The sequence below is a fragment of the Chlamydotis macqueenii genome, chromosome 1 (assembly GCF_036417535.1).
Source record: "Chlamydotis macqueenii isolate bChlMac1 chromosome 1, bChlMac1.mat, whole genome shotgun sequence".
Classification (NCBI taxonomy): Eukaryota; Metazoa; Chordata; class Aves; order Otidiformes; family Otididae; genus Chlamydotis; species Chlamydotis macqueenii.
The window spans coordinates 15501893-15520924 of NC_141556.1; the positions used below are offsets into that span (position 1 = coordinate 15501893).

The following is a 19032-nucleotide window of genomic DNA, read 5'->3' on the forward strand; positions in this document are numbered from 1 at the left end:
ATCCAGATCTGCATAAAAAGCATCATAGGGATTGCTGTATTTTGTTGTCACGTTACTTTCTTGAAGTCAGGTCTTTCAGTATCTTGCAACTGCACACTCAAATTTTGGCTGCTTACCTTACCCTAAGCCTTTATGAAGTATATTTCAAGGCAATTTGAGTAATGCTGACTGGTCAGTGAAGTCAATTACCAAACAACCAAGTAGTCCCAACCTTAGACTTTTTAGCAGTTAATTCACTTGGTGCATAAAAATAAGACTCTGGAAGCCCGAAATGTTGGCCAAATGTTCAGAGGTGATTACAAATTAGGGGGTGATGCAATTTTCATGCATTCCAAGGATCTAACTTTCAAGAAGCGTTTAGTAAAGCCTTTTGAAAACCATGGCACCCGTACTTGCTATGTACTTACTTAAAACACTCAAGCTTCCAGGTAGTGACAAGCAGCACCCACTTGCCACTGTGCTAAGCAGTCTCTGCAGCATGACTTGGAAGGGCGTCTATGCATTGGCACTTGGCAATGTTTAAATTGGAGTTTTTTTCCTTTTTTTTTTTAAACAATTGTTTCTCCAGCTAAATTTTTCATGGACCTTAGACACCCAGCTGACAAACAGGATGCATTTTCTAGCACCGCATCACCATTCACATCCTAAATAACATAGGTGAATATAAATAGACAGCATCGCTATGTGTATGAACGATGTGGGGAGTGTCTTTAAAAGACGGTCCATGGCCGCGAGAAAGCACAGCAGTAATTAGCTGTGGAATTCCTGCGCCCACTGTGGTCCTGCTCCTAAGGAATCCCCGCCGATCACCAGCGCGGATGCCTGGATCCCCCGCCGGGGAAAGGCACCCAAAGCCCCGGGGATCCCGGGGAAGTGGGAGGCGGCGGTGCCCGGGGGCGGCGGCCCGGCGGGGCGCAGGGGGCGTGAGGAGAGCCCGCCGCGGCGGGAGGCTTGGGGGGGGATGGGGGTGCACAGCACCCCGGGCAGCTGCCAGGGCTGCCTCCCCGCCGCTGAGGGGCTCTCCGCCCCGCCAGGGCTCCGCGGCAGGCCAGGCCGAGCCGAGCCGAGCCCAACCGAGCACAGCCGGGCCGAACTGGGCGCCCTCCCTCCCGGTCTCCTTCCCTCCCGCCTGCCTCCCTCCGGCGGCGCGGGCGGGTGCGCGCTGCGGGCCGCAGTCCCCGGCGGGAGGTTGTCATGGTTTCCCGGGTCACATGTGTGCGAGGTTCCCCCGGCGCGGGGGGAGGAGGAGGCGGCGGGGGCGGGGAGGCTTCAGTCACGGACGGGGCCGCCGCTGCCGCTGCGCTAAGTGCGGGGCGAAGCGGAGCGAGACGCTGTGGCCGCCGCCGCCGAGGCTGCCAGCGAGCCGCTGCCCCCCGCGGATCCGCCCCCCGCTCGCTCCCACCTGCACCGCCGCCGCCCGCCCCTTTCCCGTTGCCCGCGGGCGATCTGCCGGGCGCGCCTCGTCCCCGGGCTGCGGACCCCCCGCCGCCAGCTTTCCCCCCTTCCTCCTCTCCCTTTCCCCTCTCCCTCCCCCTTCCCAGCCAGGCTGCGCCCCCCCGGCCGGCCCCGGCATGAGCATCTCCATCCCGGCGGGGCTGACGGAGCTGCTGCAGGGCTTCACGGTGGAGGTGCTGCGGAGCCAGCCCGGGGACCTGCTGGAGTTCGCCCTCCAGTACTTCGGGCGCCTCAAGGAGGAGGCGGCGGCGGCGGGGACAGCGGCGGAGAAGGAGGCGAGCGGCCGCAAAGCGGGCAGCCCCGCGCCCGGCCATGACAGGGGCAGCCAGCCGCCGCGCCGGGCCCCCCTCGACGCCCGCGGCGTCAACTTCGTCGAGGAGCCCATGCAGACCGACTCGGAGAGCGGCGAGGAGGAGGAGCAGCAGCAGCGGCAGCTACAGCAGCAGCAGTTCCCGGGTAAGACCCCCGGTCTTGCCCGGCCCTGCCGCGGGGGGGAAGGCGCGGAGCCGGGCTCAGGGGCGGGAGCGGCTCCGGCAGTTGCCCGGGCTCAGGTGGGCAGGAGGGGAGAGGGCTGCGGCCTCACGGCGGTGTGAGGGGAGCGGGGGCGGGGGGACGTGGGCCGCGCACAGGCCCTGGCCCCGGCCCCGGTGGTGGCGGTGGGTCGTGCGGGGGTGACGGAGGGCCGGTGAGCGGCGGGTAGCACGCCGGATCGGGGCCTGGGGTGTGGACGGGGTGGGGCGACTGCACCCTGGGCAGGTCCCCGGCTGGCGCCCGGCAGCGGAGCGGGCGGGAGGCTTCCCGGCTCCCGCCGCAAACTTGAGCGTCCCGGGCTCTTCCCTTTTGTTCAGCGGTGCTGGATGTTGGGTACACCGGTAGCACCGGCTGTCCTGCTTACAGGCCTGTACCGTTCCGAACAGATCATCTGTGTATTCCCTCTTTAGAAGAGCACAAGAGAGCAAATCTACATTTTGTAATTAGTCCAGTGGTACGTCTACCTTAGAAAACACCTCTCGTGGGCATGTTACTGTATTTACGTGCTCGATTAAGCATTTTACATAGACGTACTTACATGCGTTTCAAAAAGCAGCGCACAATTTAAAACCTAATTTCTCATTGAAAGCCAAGGTGAAATTTTCTGCCTGGTTGAAGGGCCCATGGAGCCGTGAGGACAGCAAAGAATGTACGTGGTATCTTTGTGCTTGAGGGTAACACCTATCTGCACGCAGCCACCTTTGTGTGGCTGACAGGCTTTATGTAGAGATGTCAAACCATCAGCTGGTGTGGTTTGTGGGACGACTGGTAGCTGTCTCTGAAGGGTGTGTAGCACTTCGTCTTTGTGTGGTGAGCAGGCTAAGGGAAGGGTCAGTCAGTATGTTAGATGCTGAGAGGTCGGTCAGTAAGGTTAGATGGAGAAGAGAAAGCATCCAAGCATCTTTATCATTAGCTTATTTTTTTTAAGAACAGCTTGAAATTGAAGTGTATCTCATCAGATCATTGATCCAGGTCATGCTGGAGGTAGGTTTACTTAGCAAGAGTACAGAAGCCAGCTGTTTGCTGGATGAATATTAGTGCAGTTTTCAAAATAATGTCTTATGTGCATTTTATCAGGAAAAAAATGTAGATGTTTAAGAACTGGGTAAGTTTACTAAGTGCTTTATGTTACACTGTAAGACAGTTGTCATTCTTTTCATCTGTTCTTTGCAGCTATACCGCGTGTATTTAAAGAGAATTTGAATCTGTCAGTCAGGTTCTGCAGATTTATGTGGTAATTTTGAACTCTAATGCTGATTATGTGAGATTAGTAAAAATCTGGAAATTTGCTGTCTTTGAAAATGATAATGTGGAAGAACAAAATTATTAATTCACTAACACTAGATGTGATTTTCAAACATGAATAATTCTAACACTAACCAGACTTATTGGTGAATGGAAAACTGGAATGTTGTATGGAGGGAAGTGCAGAAATGTAATTTGATTTATTAACGTTTGTGTATTACTTATGTGAACCTTTACAGGATGTTTTAAGAAGCTTTCTAAGCTTTTCTAATGAATACCTGTAATCAAGATTCTCTTGATACTCTTTTTGTGGTGACTGTGAAGAAGAAAAGCCATTGTTGTCAATATTCTCATTAAGGGACATGCCAGAATGACTTAATTTAACTAATTAATTCACACATTTGACAAAAACCCTTTAAAATATCACCTTTTTAAGCCTAATGTATCTTGAAAGTTTAATTGTTACGGGTTGTAATTTCTGTCAGTTGGAATAATTAAAAGTAACAAAAATGGAAATATTTGTAAAAGCATGTGGAAGGTGAATAGTAAGTAAGTCATAGTAAATGATTACTAATGGTGTGCTTGTGTATATGTGCATTGTGCAGGAGTGTGTATTTTAAATCTAAATCTTCCATCTTTGCTGAAGTAGTGTTCTTTTAAGGTAACATAACAATGCATCCACTCAGCCTTTTGTTAATAAGCGGAGGCATAATGGCTTGTATTCAATTCATTGTTTAATGGGTTTGAACACCAATTTAAGAGCATACTTATTCTGTGCTTTTTGCTTCTATTTCTATAAGTAGCAATTCTTCAACTTAAGTTGGAGGGAAATTGTTTTTCTTTTCTTTTTTTTTTTTTTTTACCTTTATGAATACTCAAACTACTTCCGTATAGTCAATTTGTCCTGTTTGTATACTGCTTTCATATAGGAGAGGAAAACAAATTGGAAAAGTTTATAAGCAAGTGTAAGATAAAAATCTCTGGGAAGGAGCTCAGACCTGGTGGTGGTATCTTTTCTTTGTTAAAGCAGTACACTTGAAATGTCAAGCTGACAGTATTTCTTAATTAATTCAAACAGGAAGTTGTTGAGAGCTCCCTGCAAATGCTATTGTCTCCAACCTTCCTTTTTTTTTTTTTTTTTTTCCTAGTACATGTTTCTAAATACCTACAAGCACTGCAGCTGAACTCTTTGTCAGTATTAGTTTTGTCCTTGAAATGCATTTTGGAAGGTACATAACCATTATCCTGTTCCAGAAATGATGAGCTGAGGCGTAAGCTGTGTTTAAAAGACAAAAAGAAAAACCCCTATATTCAGGATTATGTGAACTATGAATTAAACTGTATTCACGTCCTCTGCTGTGTTCATTACATCAGTTGCAGAAATCAAGTAAAGGTAAAAGCAGTTACTTTGTCTGGAGGGAGAGCTTTGTCATAGTGCTGTCGTAGTTCTGAGTTGCCACCTGGAGTGACCTCTGAAATGACGTTCTTTAGGTTCACAGCATTGAGATTATCCTCTTCTGAACACACTACTTAATTTGGGAATGATTTTTAGGGCTTCTAGTTGGTTTCTGTTTTGTTTGGGTATTTTTTTTTTGTTTTCTTTTTTTTTTTTTTTTTAATATATATAAAAAGTTTACCTACATAGGTGTATTAGCATTTATCAGTGACCACAACTAATGCCTATTAATACCAATAGCAATTACTAAATTGAAAAGGACATACACATAGAGACAAGCCCCTTTTTAGCAAATTGTTCTAACCTTTTGCAGGTTTGAAGTGCACATTAAAATTTTTTATACTGTATCTGCAAAATTTGAAAAAGCTCAGTAAGTTATTTGTTCTTTTACAAATTACTATACTTTCCTCTTTAGCACTTATGTGTCGATGTGCAACTTATTTTGATGGGTAATAACCCATGTAATTTGTAACAGCTCTTTTAAAATATTTGCCTAATATAGCCAAAATATTGCCTAAAAATCCGTATTTCATCTAGCCTTAATATGAATTAGTAGAGATGTTTTTAGAGGTAACGTTGCTGTTCTTTAAACTAAAAAATTGCAATGCTGTATGTACTGTTTGGCATCATGTAGCCTCTGTTTACTTTGTTTTTCTTTTGTTTTACTTTGGTTTGGTGTTTTTTTTTCTCAGATATATTTTAACAGGAAAATACTACAGCTGTCTGTCTCCTCCCCCGTGCGCTTCTGTTGGTGTGTTGCTTGCTTTGAGTTCTTTCCCTGAAAACTTGAGCTAGAAAATGCAAGTATGTATCTCAGCTGTACCCACTGATTATGCTCAAATAATCTGAGATCACTGCTTAGGTAAAACGTGTATTCTAGCTTAGAATATCTACGTTAAAGGCACGTCTTTATTTTAGTTCCTTAACTCAGTCTGAATTGCTTTATGTTCGTACAAATTTTGAAATAACAAAACCAGAAATCACCGAATAGCTTGTAACCTTCCTGCAGGTCTGTCATGCAGGATAAGGAGTAAATTGGAGCAGTCAAAGGGGTCAATAAGAGCAAGGGGGCAATATAAAGATATGTATTGGTTGTAGTAGGATATATTTAAATCAAGGACCCTATAGACATCTATGTGAATTTCTTAAAAAAAGCATATATTCAAATTAAAATCTGAGTTATGATGGGTGGTGGCTGAAAACAGCACTATCCAGTATGTGCTTAGCCAACTTTAATAATTAATTTTTAATAATGTCTGTAGTGACTTATCTGAAATATAAAAAGAAATAAACCGTTATTTGTATGGTTATGAGGACAAATCTAACTGGACCCCGGGCTGGAGCAGCCTTCTGTGGATACAGCTTAGGGAAGTTTCCAGTTAAGGCAAGTCCCTTGAGAGCGTGTGGGCATGGCACTGTTGGTGCTCTCCTTGGCGTAATTCTGGGCTGTGCCTCCTTGCTCTTTTCCAGATTGTGTCTCTTGTGGTTCAGAGCATAGTGTGTGTAGGAGACCGTTCTGGACAGGCGTTTGGGATGCAGACAGCTTCTGGAGGGAAAGGAATATGTGAGTGAGTGCCTTGCTGGTTCAGTGGGCCTTGGTGGTCAGGGGATGGCCACTGGCCCCTCCTATCTATTAGTGCACCCCGTCAGGAAAACACAAACCTTTCAGTCCTTACTGTAAATCTTCTGAATAATAGAGCTTTGTGAAAGAATAATTTCTGATATTTTTGACAGGAGCAAACTGAAATATTTTCTGTCTGCAAACATTTTGGAAAGCACACATGAGCAAATTGGCAGCTGAGGTTTTTTTTTTGTTGTTTTTTTTTTTTTTTTTTAATCCCTTAATCTGACCCAGGTGTTTTATTCAGATTGGGAGAATTGCAGTCCAAAAACTTAGTTTGACAAAATTGTAAGCAACTAGAAATGTGAAATTGAAATGGGTAGCAAGTAGTAGTGTTTGTAGTAAGGAGTATGGTTCCCTTCAGACATGCATGTATCTGTAATTGTAGATTAAATGCATACTTTTGCTTTAACCTATTTTTTTTAAAGTATGTTTGTATTAAAAATTTAGTTGAGATGACAGCAACCTTCACTCAAAAGTATGTATGTATCCCTGTCAAAACAAAAGCATGCATGAGTGAAGGTGTCTCTGCTGGCTCTTTTTTTTTTGGTTAAAGTTTGTGTCTGTGCATTTAGGAGAAGCAGGAGAAAATTCTAAAGTCCTAAGGACAGAAAAGTAGTAGAAGTATACCAAAAACATTTGAATTTATCTCCAACTTCTTTTTTTTGCTAAAGAAACAACTTGAAACTGATTGTGGCTGACTGCGTGGCTCAGGAAAAAGAGAGCAGTTAATTAATTCAGGAAGTACAGGAAGACATAAAATTTTGTTGGCATGAGTTTGAAATTATTGCATTATGAATGATAAGGTAAAAACAGTGTCAGTACTAACGTTTGCACACCACCACTCTATCTTGAATGTATCATGTCTGTTTTAAAGGAAAACTGGCTTGCTCAAGAATGCTCTGGGAGTTTTGTGTCACTTGCTGACTTTGGTTCAGTTTCCCAAAGAAACCTTACTTTTTTTTTTTTCTCCCATGTTTACTCCTGTTTATGTATTTACATGAATGGAAAAAAAATAGGTTTTTTTTGTTTTAGTGAACAGAATAAAGATGTATCTGTGAACACTAAGAAAGTGCCTGTTTTTAGAATGTACTCCTGTTTAAATTATAAAACCCGACATAATGGCCTAGCCTTTGTAACCTGCACAGAGGTGCTTCATGCATCTGTCAGTATGTTAAGCGTGGTTTATTATATCTGTCTCTCGGGGATTATCCCCAGTTTGTTGTGCAGAAGTATGGCATTGTGTTCTCTAGTTCTGTCTGGTGAGAGCCCTCGGTCTGAGGGAAATCTACCTTAATAGTCAAATCTCTGCGGGCTCATTGGCCTTGGCTGCTCCTGTAAATCTGGAACATATGGTTTGGAAATGGCACATTTAGGACGCAAGGTACAGATTAATCAAGGTACGGGCTGCTGCCCTGCTTCTGGTTTTCCAGTATCAAATACGACCTCTAGGTTGGGAAATTTCGCTTGTCAGGACAGTGATGAAAGAAACAAGAGGGCAAGGTAGAGGGCGGGACATAGAGGCAAAAAAGGGGTCAGTGTGTGGTCAGGACAATGCAAAGGTAAAAGCAAGAGGAAGGAGGAGGGACAGAAGTGAAGCAAAGGAAGTTAAGATAAAATAATAGAGAGCACATTAAATTCTCTGCTCTTATTTTCTCTACCCACGTATAACCGTACTCTCATCATGTGTACATCCCGAATTTATGTTCTGAATTTTCTGTGGAAATTCTGTTTGGCTTATAAATGTATTTCAGAAAAGCATAAATGCAAACTTTAAAGTAAAATTAGCAATCAATGCATTGTATGAATGTGAAATTGATCATTTGATGCTGAGATACCTTTTAAATATCTTGACATGGTCGTCTGTCTCATGACTGTATCCGGACACTCGTAATACTTATATTCTAATGAGCGTGTATTCTAGTGGAAGTTTCAACTCTAGTTTTTAATGGAGAATCCAGATTGTTCTCAACCATTTTCTGTTTCAAAAAAATAACAGTGGTGGTCATCGTCAAGAAAGTGAATAGGCACATGGGTACAGCTGCAGTCTTCATAGGGAGTTAAGATCATTTTTGGTGCTGATGGAAAGATGAAATATCAAACAGTACATAACAAACACTTCATGAAATATCCCTTTCTTTAGTACTTAATAAAAATCACAGTCGTTATTTCACCAGCTATTATTTTAATGGGAATGCCTTAAAGTCATGTTATAGAAAAAATGTTCCCGCTCCAGGTTTGAGCTCTTCTTTTGAGCTTCCAGTGAGCATAGTTACTGAGGAGTTCTGTGCTTTTAAAAGGTGAGTGATTTTTAAAAAGTGAGTGAAGGAGGGGGAAGACTTTGAGAAAAAGAGCCATTTAAAATGGCTCAGTATTCTCTGCTGCTGGAATAGGTCTTGATGTATATGAATTAAGAGAAAAAGAGGTGATCTTACCAGGGATGATAGGTTTATCACACATAAACTTTTGTACTGTAGGTTGTTTTATGGATGTAGGTGCATAAAAGATGAAGTCCGTCTATGCATGAGTTACTATGTGTTAGGTAAATCTGTTAAAATAAATGTGCACATTAATAAGTCGATATTATTACCATAAACATCAATTATGATATTGTTTGAAAGCAGTCTTATGAGAATTCTAAAGGAAATACGTACTACTTTTTTTTTTCGCCCCCCTTTCTTTGGGACATTGGATGATGACACAGATAACTCTAGGTAGCTTTATGTAAGGGTTTTCAGTACAAAACTTCTGTCCTTCCAGGGAACTCTTTCAGGCGAATCCTTTTGCTTGCTGAGTAGGAATGACAACCTGTTTACTTCATGGAACTGAACAGGACGTTCTTACTATGAATTTTGATTATGAGGAGTAATTACAAACTTTGGTTTTTATTTAATTGTTTTCTTTTTTTTTTGTTGTTTGTTTTGTAGATCAGTTTTCAGTCGTACTAAAGAAGATGTTTTTGAAGAGTGTGAAGTTTTGCTTTGAGTGTTTGAGTGTCCTTTGTTTTCTCTTTATTTTTTACTTTCGTAATTGACTGGACATTTTTCCTTGAAGAAAACCTTCATGTTTGTCAATTCTGTTTTTGAATTTTTAAATGAAAGAGCTCTATTTAAAGTTTTTGTGCATTTGGTGATAAAAATAGCAGAAGTACTCACATAGAAATTCTATTTGCATTCTCTTGGCAGTGTAATATGTTAATCCAGATTTAAATTGATACAGTGAATAACCTAGAAGACATGCAGTTTTGAGGCTACATCAAAAAGATGGTGTTAATCAAATGTCCAGTGCCTCATTCAGCGTTTTAAATGATACCATGTCACACAAAAAAATATGAGTTCTGAAATGAAGTGGGATGTGGACAGGCAAGTGTGTCTGAAGTGCGTGGGACTAAAATGCAGGTTGTAGGCACAAGGTATCCACAAAGTGAACTGCACGACAGCCACGTGGCAGTTTGCCATCCTTTCTGTAAAAGGCATCCTTTTAGCATTGCTGCTCAGAAAAGTAATTTATGGACCACAGATAAATAAGAAGAAATAATAACAAATGAAACAATTAAAAAAATCCAAATTTTAATTTAGTCAGCCTTGTACCATAACACTCTGGATAATGGAAGACAGAGTGGTAAAATACATGCTATAACAACAGAAAAGTGTTTTTCACTTTTATGTTTACCTCTTAAATTGCTCTGCTTAATGATATTAAGAAAAAATCATCAGAGCAAGAATTTGAAGCTGAGAGCTTGCACAGGTAAAGGCTGATTATCAGAATAGCTTTCTTACACATACTGTTCCAGTTGTTTAAGTACAGGGGTTTTTGTAAAGCTGGGCTAAAAGAGCCAATTAGTAAATATTATGAAGGCTTCCTTAACAGAGGGACTAGAAAATTGCTGTATAAAATAGATTTTGACAGGAGGAGAAGTAACATGATCTTTCCTGCTTAGACTTGTTCCAGATACCATCCTGCTTGTATAAAGACCTTTATAGCAACATCAGCCCTTTCTGAATCCCTGTGATGCAGATGTAAAACGTGTTTTTATGAATAATGGTAGTCTCTTCGTAGCATAACTTCATAGCAGACATGTCTATTGTAAAACATACCAGACAGGAAGAAAAGAAATCCTTGCTCAATACTGGAAAGAAAACATTCCTTGCAAAGCCTCAGTATAGACTATAAATAAAAGATGTACAGAATCCTCAGTGCTGGATGGATACAAGCTGGAACCAAGTGTAAACATTCAGACGTGCTACCCTGAGAGCACAGGCTGAAAGGCTTCGTGTGTTTTCCTGTTCTGAATTTAATGATAGATTTGTTACGCTAGTGTGAAGAATAAAATCCATTGCCATGAGTTATAAGGCATTTGTAACTGTTGCAGGGTATGGGTTAACTTGAACTCAAGCTGTCCATGACAGCATTGTTGTGGCCTTTTTTTGGATGACCCCACAAATGAGTATATGTTGTCAGTGCACTGATCTCATCCTTCTAATTTGTTTCCTATTACTTTAACCACTGAACTTGTTCCCTTTTGCATCCTTCTCTCTGAAGCTTTAACACTTATTTTCATTGATGCCTAAGGAGCTCTATCGTCAGGCCAGTAATTGCCTTTGGTAAAAGTGCAGACTAATGTCACAAGTCCTTGAAATAGGTGTTGATCAAGAAATTTTTCAGTTTTAATCTTTAAGGGTTTACAAATGAGTGTCTATAAGCTAGTAAGTATGTTTAAACACTCTTCCTGGGTTAACAACGGTTAAGAGCTTTAATGACAGAAACTTTGTCTAATTGGGAGCTGGGGTTGTCCTCAGATTTCTTGTTCTCTTCCAAAACAATGTTTGTGATACTAGTCACACTTACAGTCAGAAGCAATTAAGATATATGCTATAGACATGTTAAAATTTTCTTAAGACTTTGAACACAATGTTTTATACCATCTAATAAAACCATTTTTTCATCATGAATGAGTTTTGAAAATGTAGGTTCTCTGTAATAGACGCTATTAAACATTAGAGGGACAGATAATTTTTTTTTTTCTTTTTTTTTCAGTTACGCCTAATTTCTACTGAAATTGAGGAGTTAGGATCCAGGTACCTTTCTAGATCTGCTTCTTCATGAGTTTCTTTAGTACTAGACCCAGTCATAATTTTATCTTTAGTTCTGGGGTTTTTTGTTGATCTTTTTTCCCCTTGTTTTAATGTGTAGTGTTTTCTCTTTCCAGCCACTTTGTTCAATTCCTTTAAGTAACATTCAGGCATTTTTCTCTAAAAGCCATCTTTTAGCTGATCATTTATCTGTCTCTGTTGGTTTTTAATAGGTACTCAAAACATGAGAAACTCTGATCTAGCCTTCACTACTACATTATTTAAGCATTTGTGAGGTAATTTAAATATAGAGTTAACAGCCTTCCTTCTTTCCTGTTGCCTCAACCTACAGGAAATATTATTTAACGGCTAATGCACGTGTAAAAAAACTGGTCTGAAAGTAGATAGATGGTTATTCTTAGATACTGCTAACTTCCATTCTTGATAGAAAGTTATCTGCAGTATTTGTCTGCACATCTCCCTTTCTAATCTGTCGGTTTTTTCCTTCTACTGGAATGTAGCTGCTGCTGGCAGTTGAGGTGGGAGTAGATGTAGATTCATTTCCATTATCCACCTTGCAAAAAGAAGTAATTTGTTCTGGTTGTGCTTTCTTAGAACCAATTATAAAATGGAGCAGCTGTTTTAAGTGGGCTCTACTTTGCTGTCTATCTGGATTATATTGTCTGGATTATATTGTCGTATGGACATGGCCCATCTGTAATTATTTCAGGTTATGGCCTCAAAAATTTGAAAAAAGAAGAATAAGAATTTAGTGTTTTCTCTAAGTTTGTCCTTGAAAGCATTGCATTTGGCACAGGGGCAGACTTTGGGATGTATAAGAAGACTGGAAAGTCTGGGGATCTTGGGAAGACTCATTCAAAGAACAGTTTGAGCTTAAGAGAGAAAGGTGTGCTTTCCATGCAAACGTGTAGGTGTTTGTCCTCTTCTCTGACTCTGTTTTTGGGGAGTTTTGGGAGTGTGGCACAGCCTCTAGAGTAAAGTTTCTTAATGTGAACTTTTGTAAATACTGCTAGAAAGACCTGACTTTCATGCTACTGCCGAAATTTGTTGACATTGATCTGTTTTAACTGAAGAGAGGGTTTTCCTGGAGAGGTTACATGGAGCATAAGAGTAAAGCAATGAGTTGCAACCTACTTCTCCCGTCTCAGCTGTCTTTTTTGCTAAAGGATCTTTCTCATGCACTGGACTTAAAAAAAACCCAAAACAAATGGTAATAAGAGACAGTAAAAGACGGTAACAGCATTTCTGTTTTTCACCTTTTGTTGCTGTTAAGAGTGTATCAAGTGTTTTGTTTTCCTTCTTTTGCTTTTTTCGATATGCAAAATTAAGAAGATTGCTTGACCTGCTATTTATACAGGCGCTCAATCAGTGGCTAACACCCATTTTCCTTGTTTTGAGATAAAGGCTTATTTGCAGTTCTGCTTGACAGTAATGGAAGATAAATCACAGAAATGTGTGCGCTCACACTTCTCAATTGAAAGGAAGCAGGTTGATAGTTACAATTCTAGCATGACACTTGCTGTCTCCATAGCTGTGACACCAGATAATGGAAGATAATCTGGGAGTGAGTTGAAGTAAGATGAGTGTAAGGCCCTTCGGAAGAAGAGGCAGGTTCTCTTGGATCCAGATCATTGTAGTGATCTTGGTATCAGTCTGTGCTTTGTTGGGTGCTTACAGGAACATACTTTGTAGTGTTAGAAAAATGTTTTTATGTTTAATTTTGGAAGAGTTCTGCCACCATAGGATCTGAATCCTTGACAGAATCAAAACAAAGCATGCAAAGAGCTACAAAAAGACATGTCTTTAAATTCAAGAGGCCGAGGAGCCTGTTAACACTCGTTCCTAATAAAATGGGCTGTTTGTTGTCTCTCAGCTCGGAGGTGACAAACGCAGGGTCCCTTTTTGGGGAGCTGTTCTGCGTCCTCCCCTGGGGCGGGAGCTGTCCAGGTGGGCAGTGCTGGAGGGCCCCGCCGGCGGGCTGGGCACTGCCAGCGTGTCCTGCCACTGGGGTGGGGAAATTCAATTAGGGAGCAAGGTTATTTTTGTTCTTCTCACGTGCCTACAGTTTTCTGTTGTTTCTGGGATGCATTTTACTTCTGAGGAAGGAGTTATCATTCATGACTATGGTAGAAGTCAGTACATCACAATCCAATGTCTCAACTTTCAATGTTTATTGCAAGTTCCTCGTCAGTGGATTTATTTTTTTTTTTGTTTTAAGTTTTGATGTTTTATTTGCTGAAGTTGTTACCAGTTGCTTGTGAAGAACTAATAAAGCTGACTACACAGCACTGAACTTACGATAGAGGTATGTGCCAGTTTGTCTCTTGAAGTCATAGTGTAAAAATCATAGTGTGAAGTTATCCCAACTCTCTGGTTGGCTGGTATTTGTTCAGTTGGGGTAAAACCAAAACAAAACATATTTTATGGCCTGAAAGAGCCAGTTGGTGTGTGACATGGAGTGTATATCATATCTTTCAAAATTAGTTTTATTTAGGAGGCGCGTAACCACGGTACCGGTGTTCATGCAGGGGCAACACCTGGGTGCCTGTGCTTCAGAGCCGCCTGGTACTGATGTTGAGAGCTGCCTAGTACTGATCAGCTGGCTGGCAGGCCACATGAGGCAAACCAATACTGAATTTATGTGACGTTTCCTTCATGGTGGATAGCCGTTTGGTGTCAGCTGTTAATTTTCACAAATTAGCAGGAACTTTTTTGTTTTGAGACTTACTTCGTTATTAAATTTCATTGAAATTGTTCAGCAAGTTCAGAAGCTAGGAAGGGGAGCAAGTAGGTGGATAACGTAGTGATATAAACTTTGCTGTGAACCAAGGTGAAAGAAATGAAGCAGAAAGCAGTTTTCTGGAAATGAGGTAGTTATTACTGACAGCAATTAGTAGCAACAGAGCATGCAATAGATGTTATTAATTCATTTTAAAATCAATTTATCATTTGCAAAATGAAATTACTCTTGCTTGTTTCCAGTATTTAAGTTATTTGTGCTGAAAGTAATTAAAAATTGACAGATGAGGTTCTGGGTAAGAATGTTCATTCCTCCTAAATATCAAGAACAGAAACATAATCGCTGTTACACTTACGGCAGTTACCTGTTACTGCAACCAACACTCAGAAAGTAATAGGAGTCTGGTTATTGCTGAAAAGTATTTCTTTATGATTTTGTTTTGTTTTTATTTGGAAAAGGTACAAAGATCAGAATATAAACACATGTGCTGTTTTAAAAATGTAATGGCAGAGCCAAAAAGATTTACGCATTCATTCCGGAAACTCTCCTTTATATTTACTTCTGGCTAGGAACTGACATAGTTTAACTTGTGTTCTCTGTTCCAGGACAAAACAGTTTATAGAGCTGCAGAACTACTCCCCTTTTTTTTTTTTTTTTTTTTTAGATGAAAGGATGAATTTGGCTTTTGTCTCAATGTTAGAGTTTTTTATGAAGTACATTTTAGGTAGTAAAGTTTGCTTTCTGTATAAGACTAGCCTCATATTGCACAAATTGTGTATTGGAGATTCAACAGTTGCAATGTTTTCTCAAGATAAACTATGCTAAGAGAAGTTATGTTTGACATTGCTTTCTCTGTTTATAGAGTGAGGAATCGAATGCGTATAACTGATTGTACTTTAGGGAGCGGAAAGAAGATTGAAGTTTTGTAGTCTGTAATTGCAAAGTCACACGATTCCAGTTACAAACTCGCCACTGGATGTAAAACTGTCGCTTTCTTTTGTTTGTGTTGAAATGAAGTTTAATCATAGTTCTCAGTTTTAAAAATTTCCTTTTGGTGATCAGTAGTTTTGATTTCTAATATGTGTTACTATTAATCTACTGCTGTTTTCTATCAATCAGATCCTACATATTTTATGCAAGTGGTTTGATTTCTAAGTAACCTCTTGTTTTAGTGGCAAAAAGGAGAATTTAGCTCTGGAGCTGTGAAACAAAGGAGAGAGGCATGTTTATCAGAATTATTGGCATGTATGTAAAATTGTATAGTGTTCACTTGAAATTTGAAGAAATGAAGATTTGAAGAAATTTGAAGATCATGATACGGGAACACCTAGAGGGCCTGTGAATCTATATGCTTTAGAAAATACGTACATGTCTATTTTTATAGGCTGGCCTGATGAAGCTCTTATGGTCTGTCAAGTTAGTGATAAACATATTTTTAAATGAGTGCATATGTTGCAGTATAGTAACTGAGGGCAATTTTCCCATATCCTGCCAGTCATAAGAGATACTTTAAAATTGTGCAAAAAAATTCTATTTAAATACTCGGAGTCTGAATGCAATCCACAAGACAAAGGAGTTTGAACGGAAGGCTAAGGTTTGCTCTTTTCTAGTCTCATCCCTTGATAATCATCCTTTAAGGAAGAAGAATGATCCAGCAATTAAAAATATGGCTCACAGTTAAGACAAGCTGGGTTAAATTTCCATGTGTGTCACAAACTTGCTGCATGCCTTTGACTAGTTTGCACTGTATGCCTGAGCACATGCTGTAACTTGGTAAAATGGAATACTTGCCGTCCTCTCTCAGGGACCTTGTAGCCATACGGGCGTTAAGGATTGTGAGGGTCTGCTGTAGCATTGTTTACCTCCAGTACTTTTAAAAGAAACTCTAGTAGTACAGGGCCCAGCTGATGCTAGAATTTCAGAAATTTTCGTCTGATGCATTATTTTTTTCTGGCCAAAGTAGAAAATAAGGGCTTTATCTTTCACTGAAATGTACAGGAATACCAGAATAATCAGCAAAGCTCTTGTAAACAGAGGAAACCTGTATGGCCAGTTTAGGCTACAAAGATTGCCTATAAAAGGTGTACTAAAATTGAGAAAGCCTTAGTGAATTTTGCCATTGTCTTACATAGATGTGGGCCAGCTTGCCATCTTCCAGATTTTATCGTAGGAGAGTGCTAGTAAAGTTCTTAATAAGATAATACTGTACTCTAATGAAAAGATGAGTGTATTCCCAAATGGACGCTAACTCATTTAGGGGAGTGTTGGGGCAGAGCCACAGGGCAGACCAGGGATGGAAACTCTGTATGAGCCGGAGTGAGCAGGAGGGAGCAGGAAAAGGCAAAGCTGTTTGCCGGCCAGCAGCTGCCGCAAAAAGGACTGGTCGTCGCAGGCAGTGGAATGCACTGGAGGTGGCCTTGGGTAGCTGCATCCCCAAGAGCCAGTCCTCCTCAGCTGGAACAGACCGCCACAAGCACAGCCTCACACGAAGTGAAGGCAGAACTGTCTTGTCTGCACACTGGAGAGATTGCTTGATATTCCTGGCTCATAACAATGTGTCATTTACCAAATTGTTTATACAAAAGACAGTTGGTAGTTATTAATATGGACTCCTGCCATATAGCCATTACAGAATTGGGCATTAAATAGTGTCCTTTTCTGGTCACACTTACAATGAAGGTCACATATAGACCCAGCCTATGAAGGGTTGTATTTGGTTTGCATGGTAAGATTTTGATAGTAGGGGATGGCTACAGGGGTGTCTTCTGTCAGAAGCTGCTGGAAGCTTCCCCCATGTCCCACAAAGCCAACGCCAACCGGCTCCAAGACAGACCCACCACTGGCCGAGGCTGAGCCCATCGGCGACAGAGGTAGTGCCTCTAGGATAACAGATTTAAGAAGGGGGGGGGGGGGGGGCGGGAAACCTGTGCGAGAGCAATCGCAGCTGGAGAGAGGAGTGAGAATATGAGAGAGAAACAACTCTGCAGACACCAAGGTCAGTGAAGAAGGAGGGGAGGAGCTGCTCCAGGTGCCGGAGCAGAGGTTCCCCTGCAGCCTGTGGTGCAGCCCACGGTGAGGCAGGCTGTCCCCCAGCAGCCTGTGGAGGCCCAAGGAGGAGCAGAGATCCACCTGCAGCCCGTGGAGGACCCCACGCTGGAACAGGTGGATGCCTGAAGGAGGCTGTGGCCCTGTGGGAAGCCTGCACTGGAGCAGGCTCCTGGCAGGACCTGTGGCCCTGTGGTGAGAGAGGAGCCAGGCTGGAGCAGGTTTGCTGGCAGGACTTGTGACCCCGTGGGGGACCCATGCTGGAGCAGCCTGTTCCTGAAGGACTGCACCCTGTGGAAGGGACCCATGGGGTCACAAGTCATGCCAGCAGTTCATGGAGGACTGTCTCACGTGCGAGGGACCCCACACTGGATCAAGGGAAGAGTGTGAAGATGAAGGAGTGGCAGAGACAATGTGTGGTGAACTGACTGCAACCCCCATTTCTCATCCCCCTGCACCACTCGTGGGGAGGAGGCAGAGAAATTGGGAGTAAAATTGAGCCTGGGAAGAAGGGAGGGATTAGGGGAAGGTCTTTTTAAGATTTAGTTTTATTTCTCATTATCCTACTTTGATTTGATTGGTAATAAATTAAACTAATTTCCCTGAGTTGAGTCTGTTTGCCTGTGACGGTAACTGATGAGTGCTCTCTCATTGTCCTTATCTCGACCTGTGAGCCTTTCGTATATTTTTCTCTCCCCTGTCCAGCTGAGGAGGGGAGTGATAGAGCGGCTTTGGTGGGCACCTGGCATCCAGCCAGGGTCAACCCACCAGAAGGGTGAACAGTTTTTTGTCTTAACATTGGTGTTTTCAAAAACAAAAAGTTGCCCTTGTTTGTAATTTTTTTTTTTTAAATCCACTAGTAGGACAAAACATAGAATGCAATTGTATCTTCTTGTGGGAAATAATTTTTAAAAGAAAAATCAGCAAGAGTACTCACAATCTTCACTTCTAGTAACCTAACGTGGATACTGGGGATATAAGTTAAAAGTAATGTTTATCCTAAGTTTATGTAATTAAGTATCCTTTAGTTGCAGAAACTTGCTGAAGCAGTCTACACTTTTTTTTTTTTTAATGTTTTGAGAGAGCAAGGAAGAAATGTTAGAAATTTGCAAGTAATTTACAGAAATGGATTTTACTTTTTTTTTTGTGCTGATGATATGATGTAAAGCATTCATGTTCCAGTAAATTAGAAGAGAGACTCTAGCCTATGTTTCTGGGCAGTTGAATATCCAGACCACTAGGTCAGAGTCAGGTGTCTTATCTGCTTTTTAGCATGCTTGCTTGCACATTGACTTGGCTTCAAGAGAAGAGCTTTCAGTACTTGCGCTTGGAATATGGCATGGCCTGGGGAATAGGGCATTTTTTTCCAGAGGTGTGGGTTCGTAGTCAGACATGTAACAGTCAAGAAGACTCATTCCTTAGTTTTTGTTTCTCCCTTTTTGATGCAGTCTTGACCTTTTGTTTACTTGCTCTAAAAGAAGTAGAATTTCTTGAAAGGCAGTGGAGGTTGAAGGAGAACAATAGACAGGAGAAGCAGCACTTCATCAGACACAGAGTAAAGGGTTTCTCCCGTGTCCCCAAAGCAGAGAGTCTGAGCAAGATTCCAGCTGCATCTGTTGGTCTGCCTTTCTTCTGTCTCTGTGTACTTCCCTCTTTAGTATCCGAATCTCAAATTATCTGCCCAGGTACGTAATTATAAATAGACAACATGAAAAAGTGTACATCGGACTTCTCAGGTGGGTCTAGAGGGAAGGGATCTTTGGGTCATGACCACACGGGTTTGTTACCATTGGTTTTAGCTCTATGTCAGGTAATGGTGTCATTATCAAATGTGATTTTGCTAGGG

General features: G+C 41.7%; 1 protein-coding gene across 1 annotated transcript in view; it reads left to right on the top strand.

Annotated features, from left to right (window-relative positions):
- Nucleotides 1–1342: 1342 nt before the first annotated feature.
- PRKAR2B (protein kinase cAMP-dependent type II regulatory subunit beta) overlaps nucleotides 1343–19032 on the top strand; it is an 88746-nt gene continuing 71056 nt past the window's right edge. Inside the window, exon 1 of the mRNA XM_086739957.1 lies at nucleotides 1343–1911. Coding sequence (XP_086596083.1) covers nucleotides 1572–1911 — 340 coding nt within the window. The 5' untranslated portion in view covers nucleotides 1343–1571. The remainder of the gene's footprint in view (nucleotides 1912–19032) is intronic.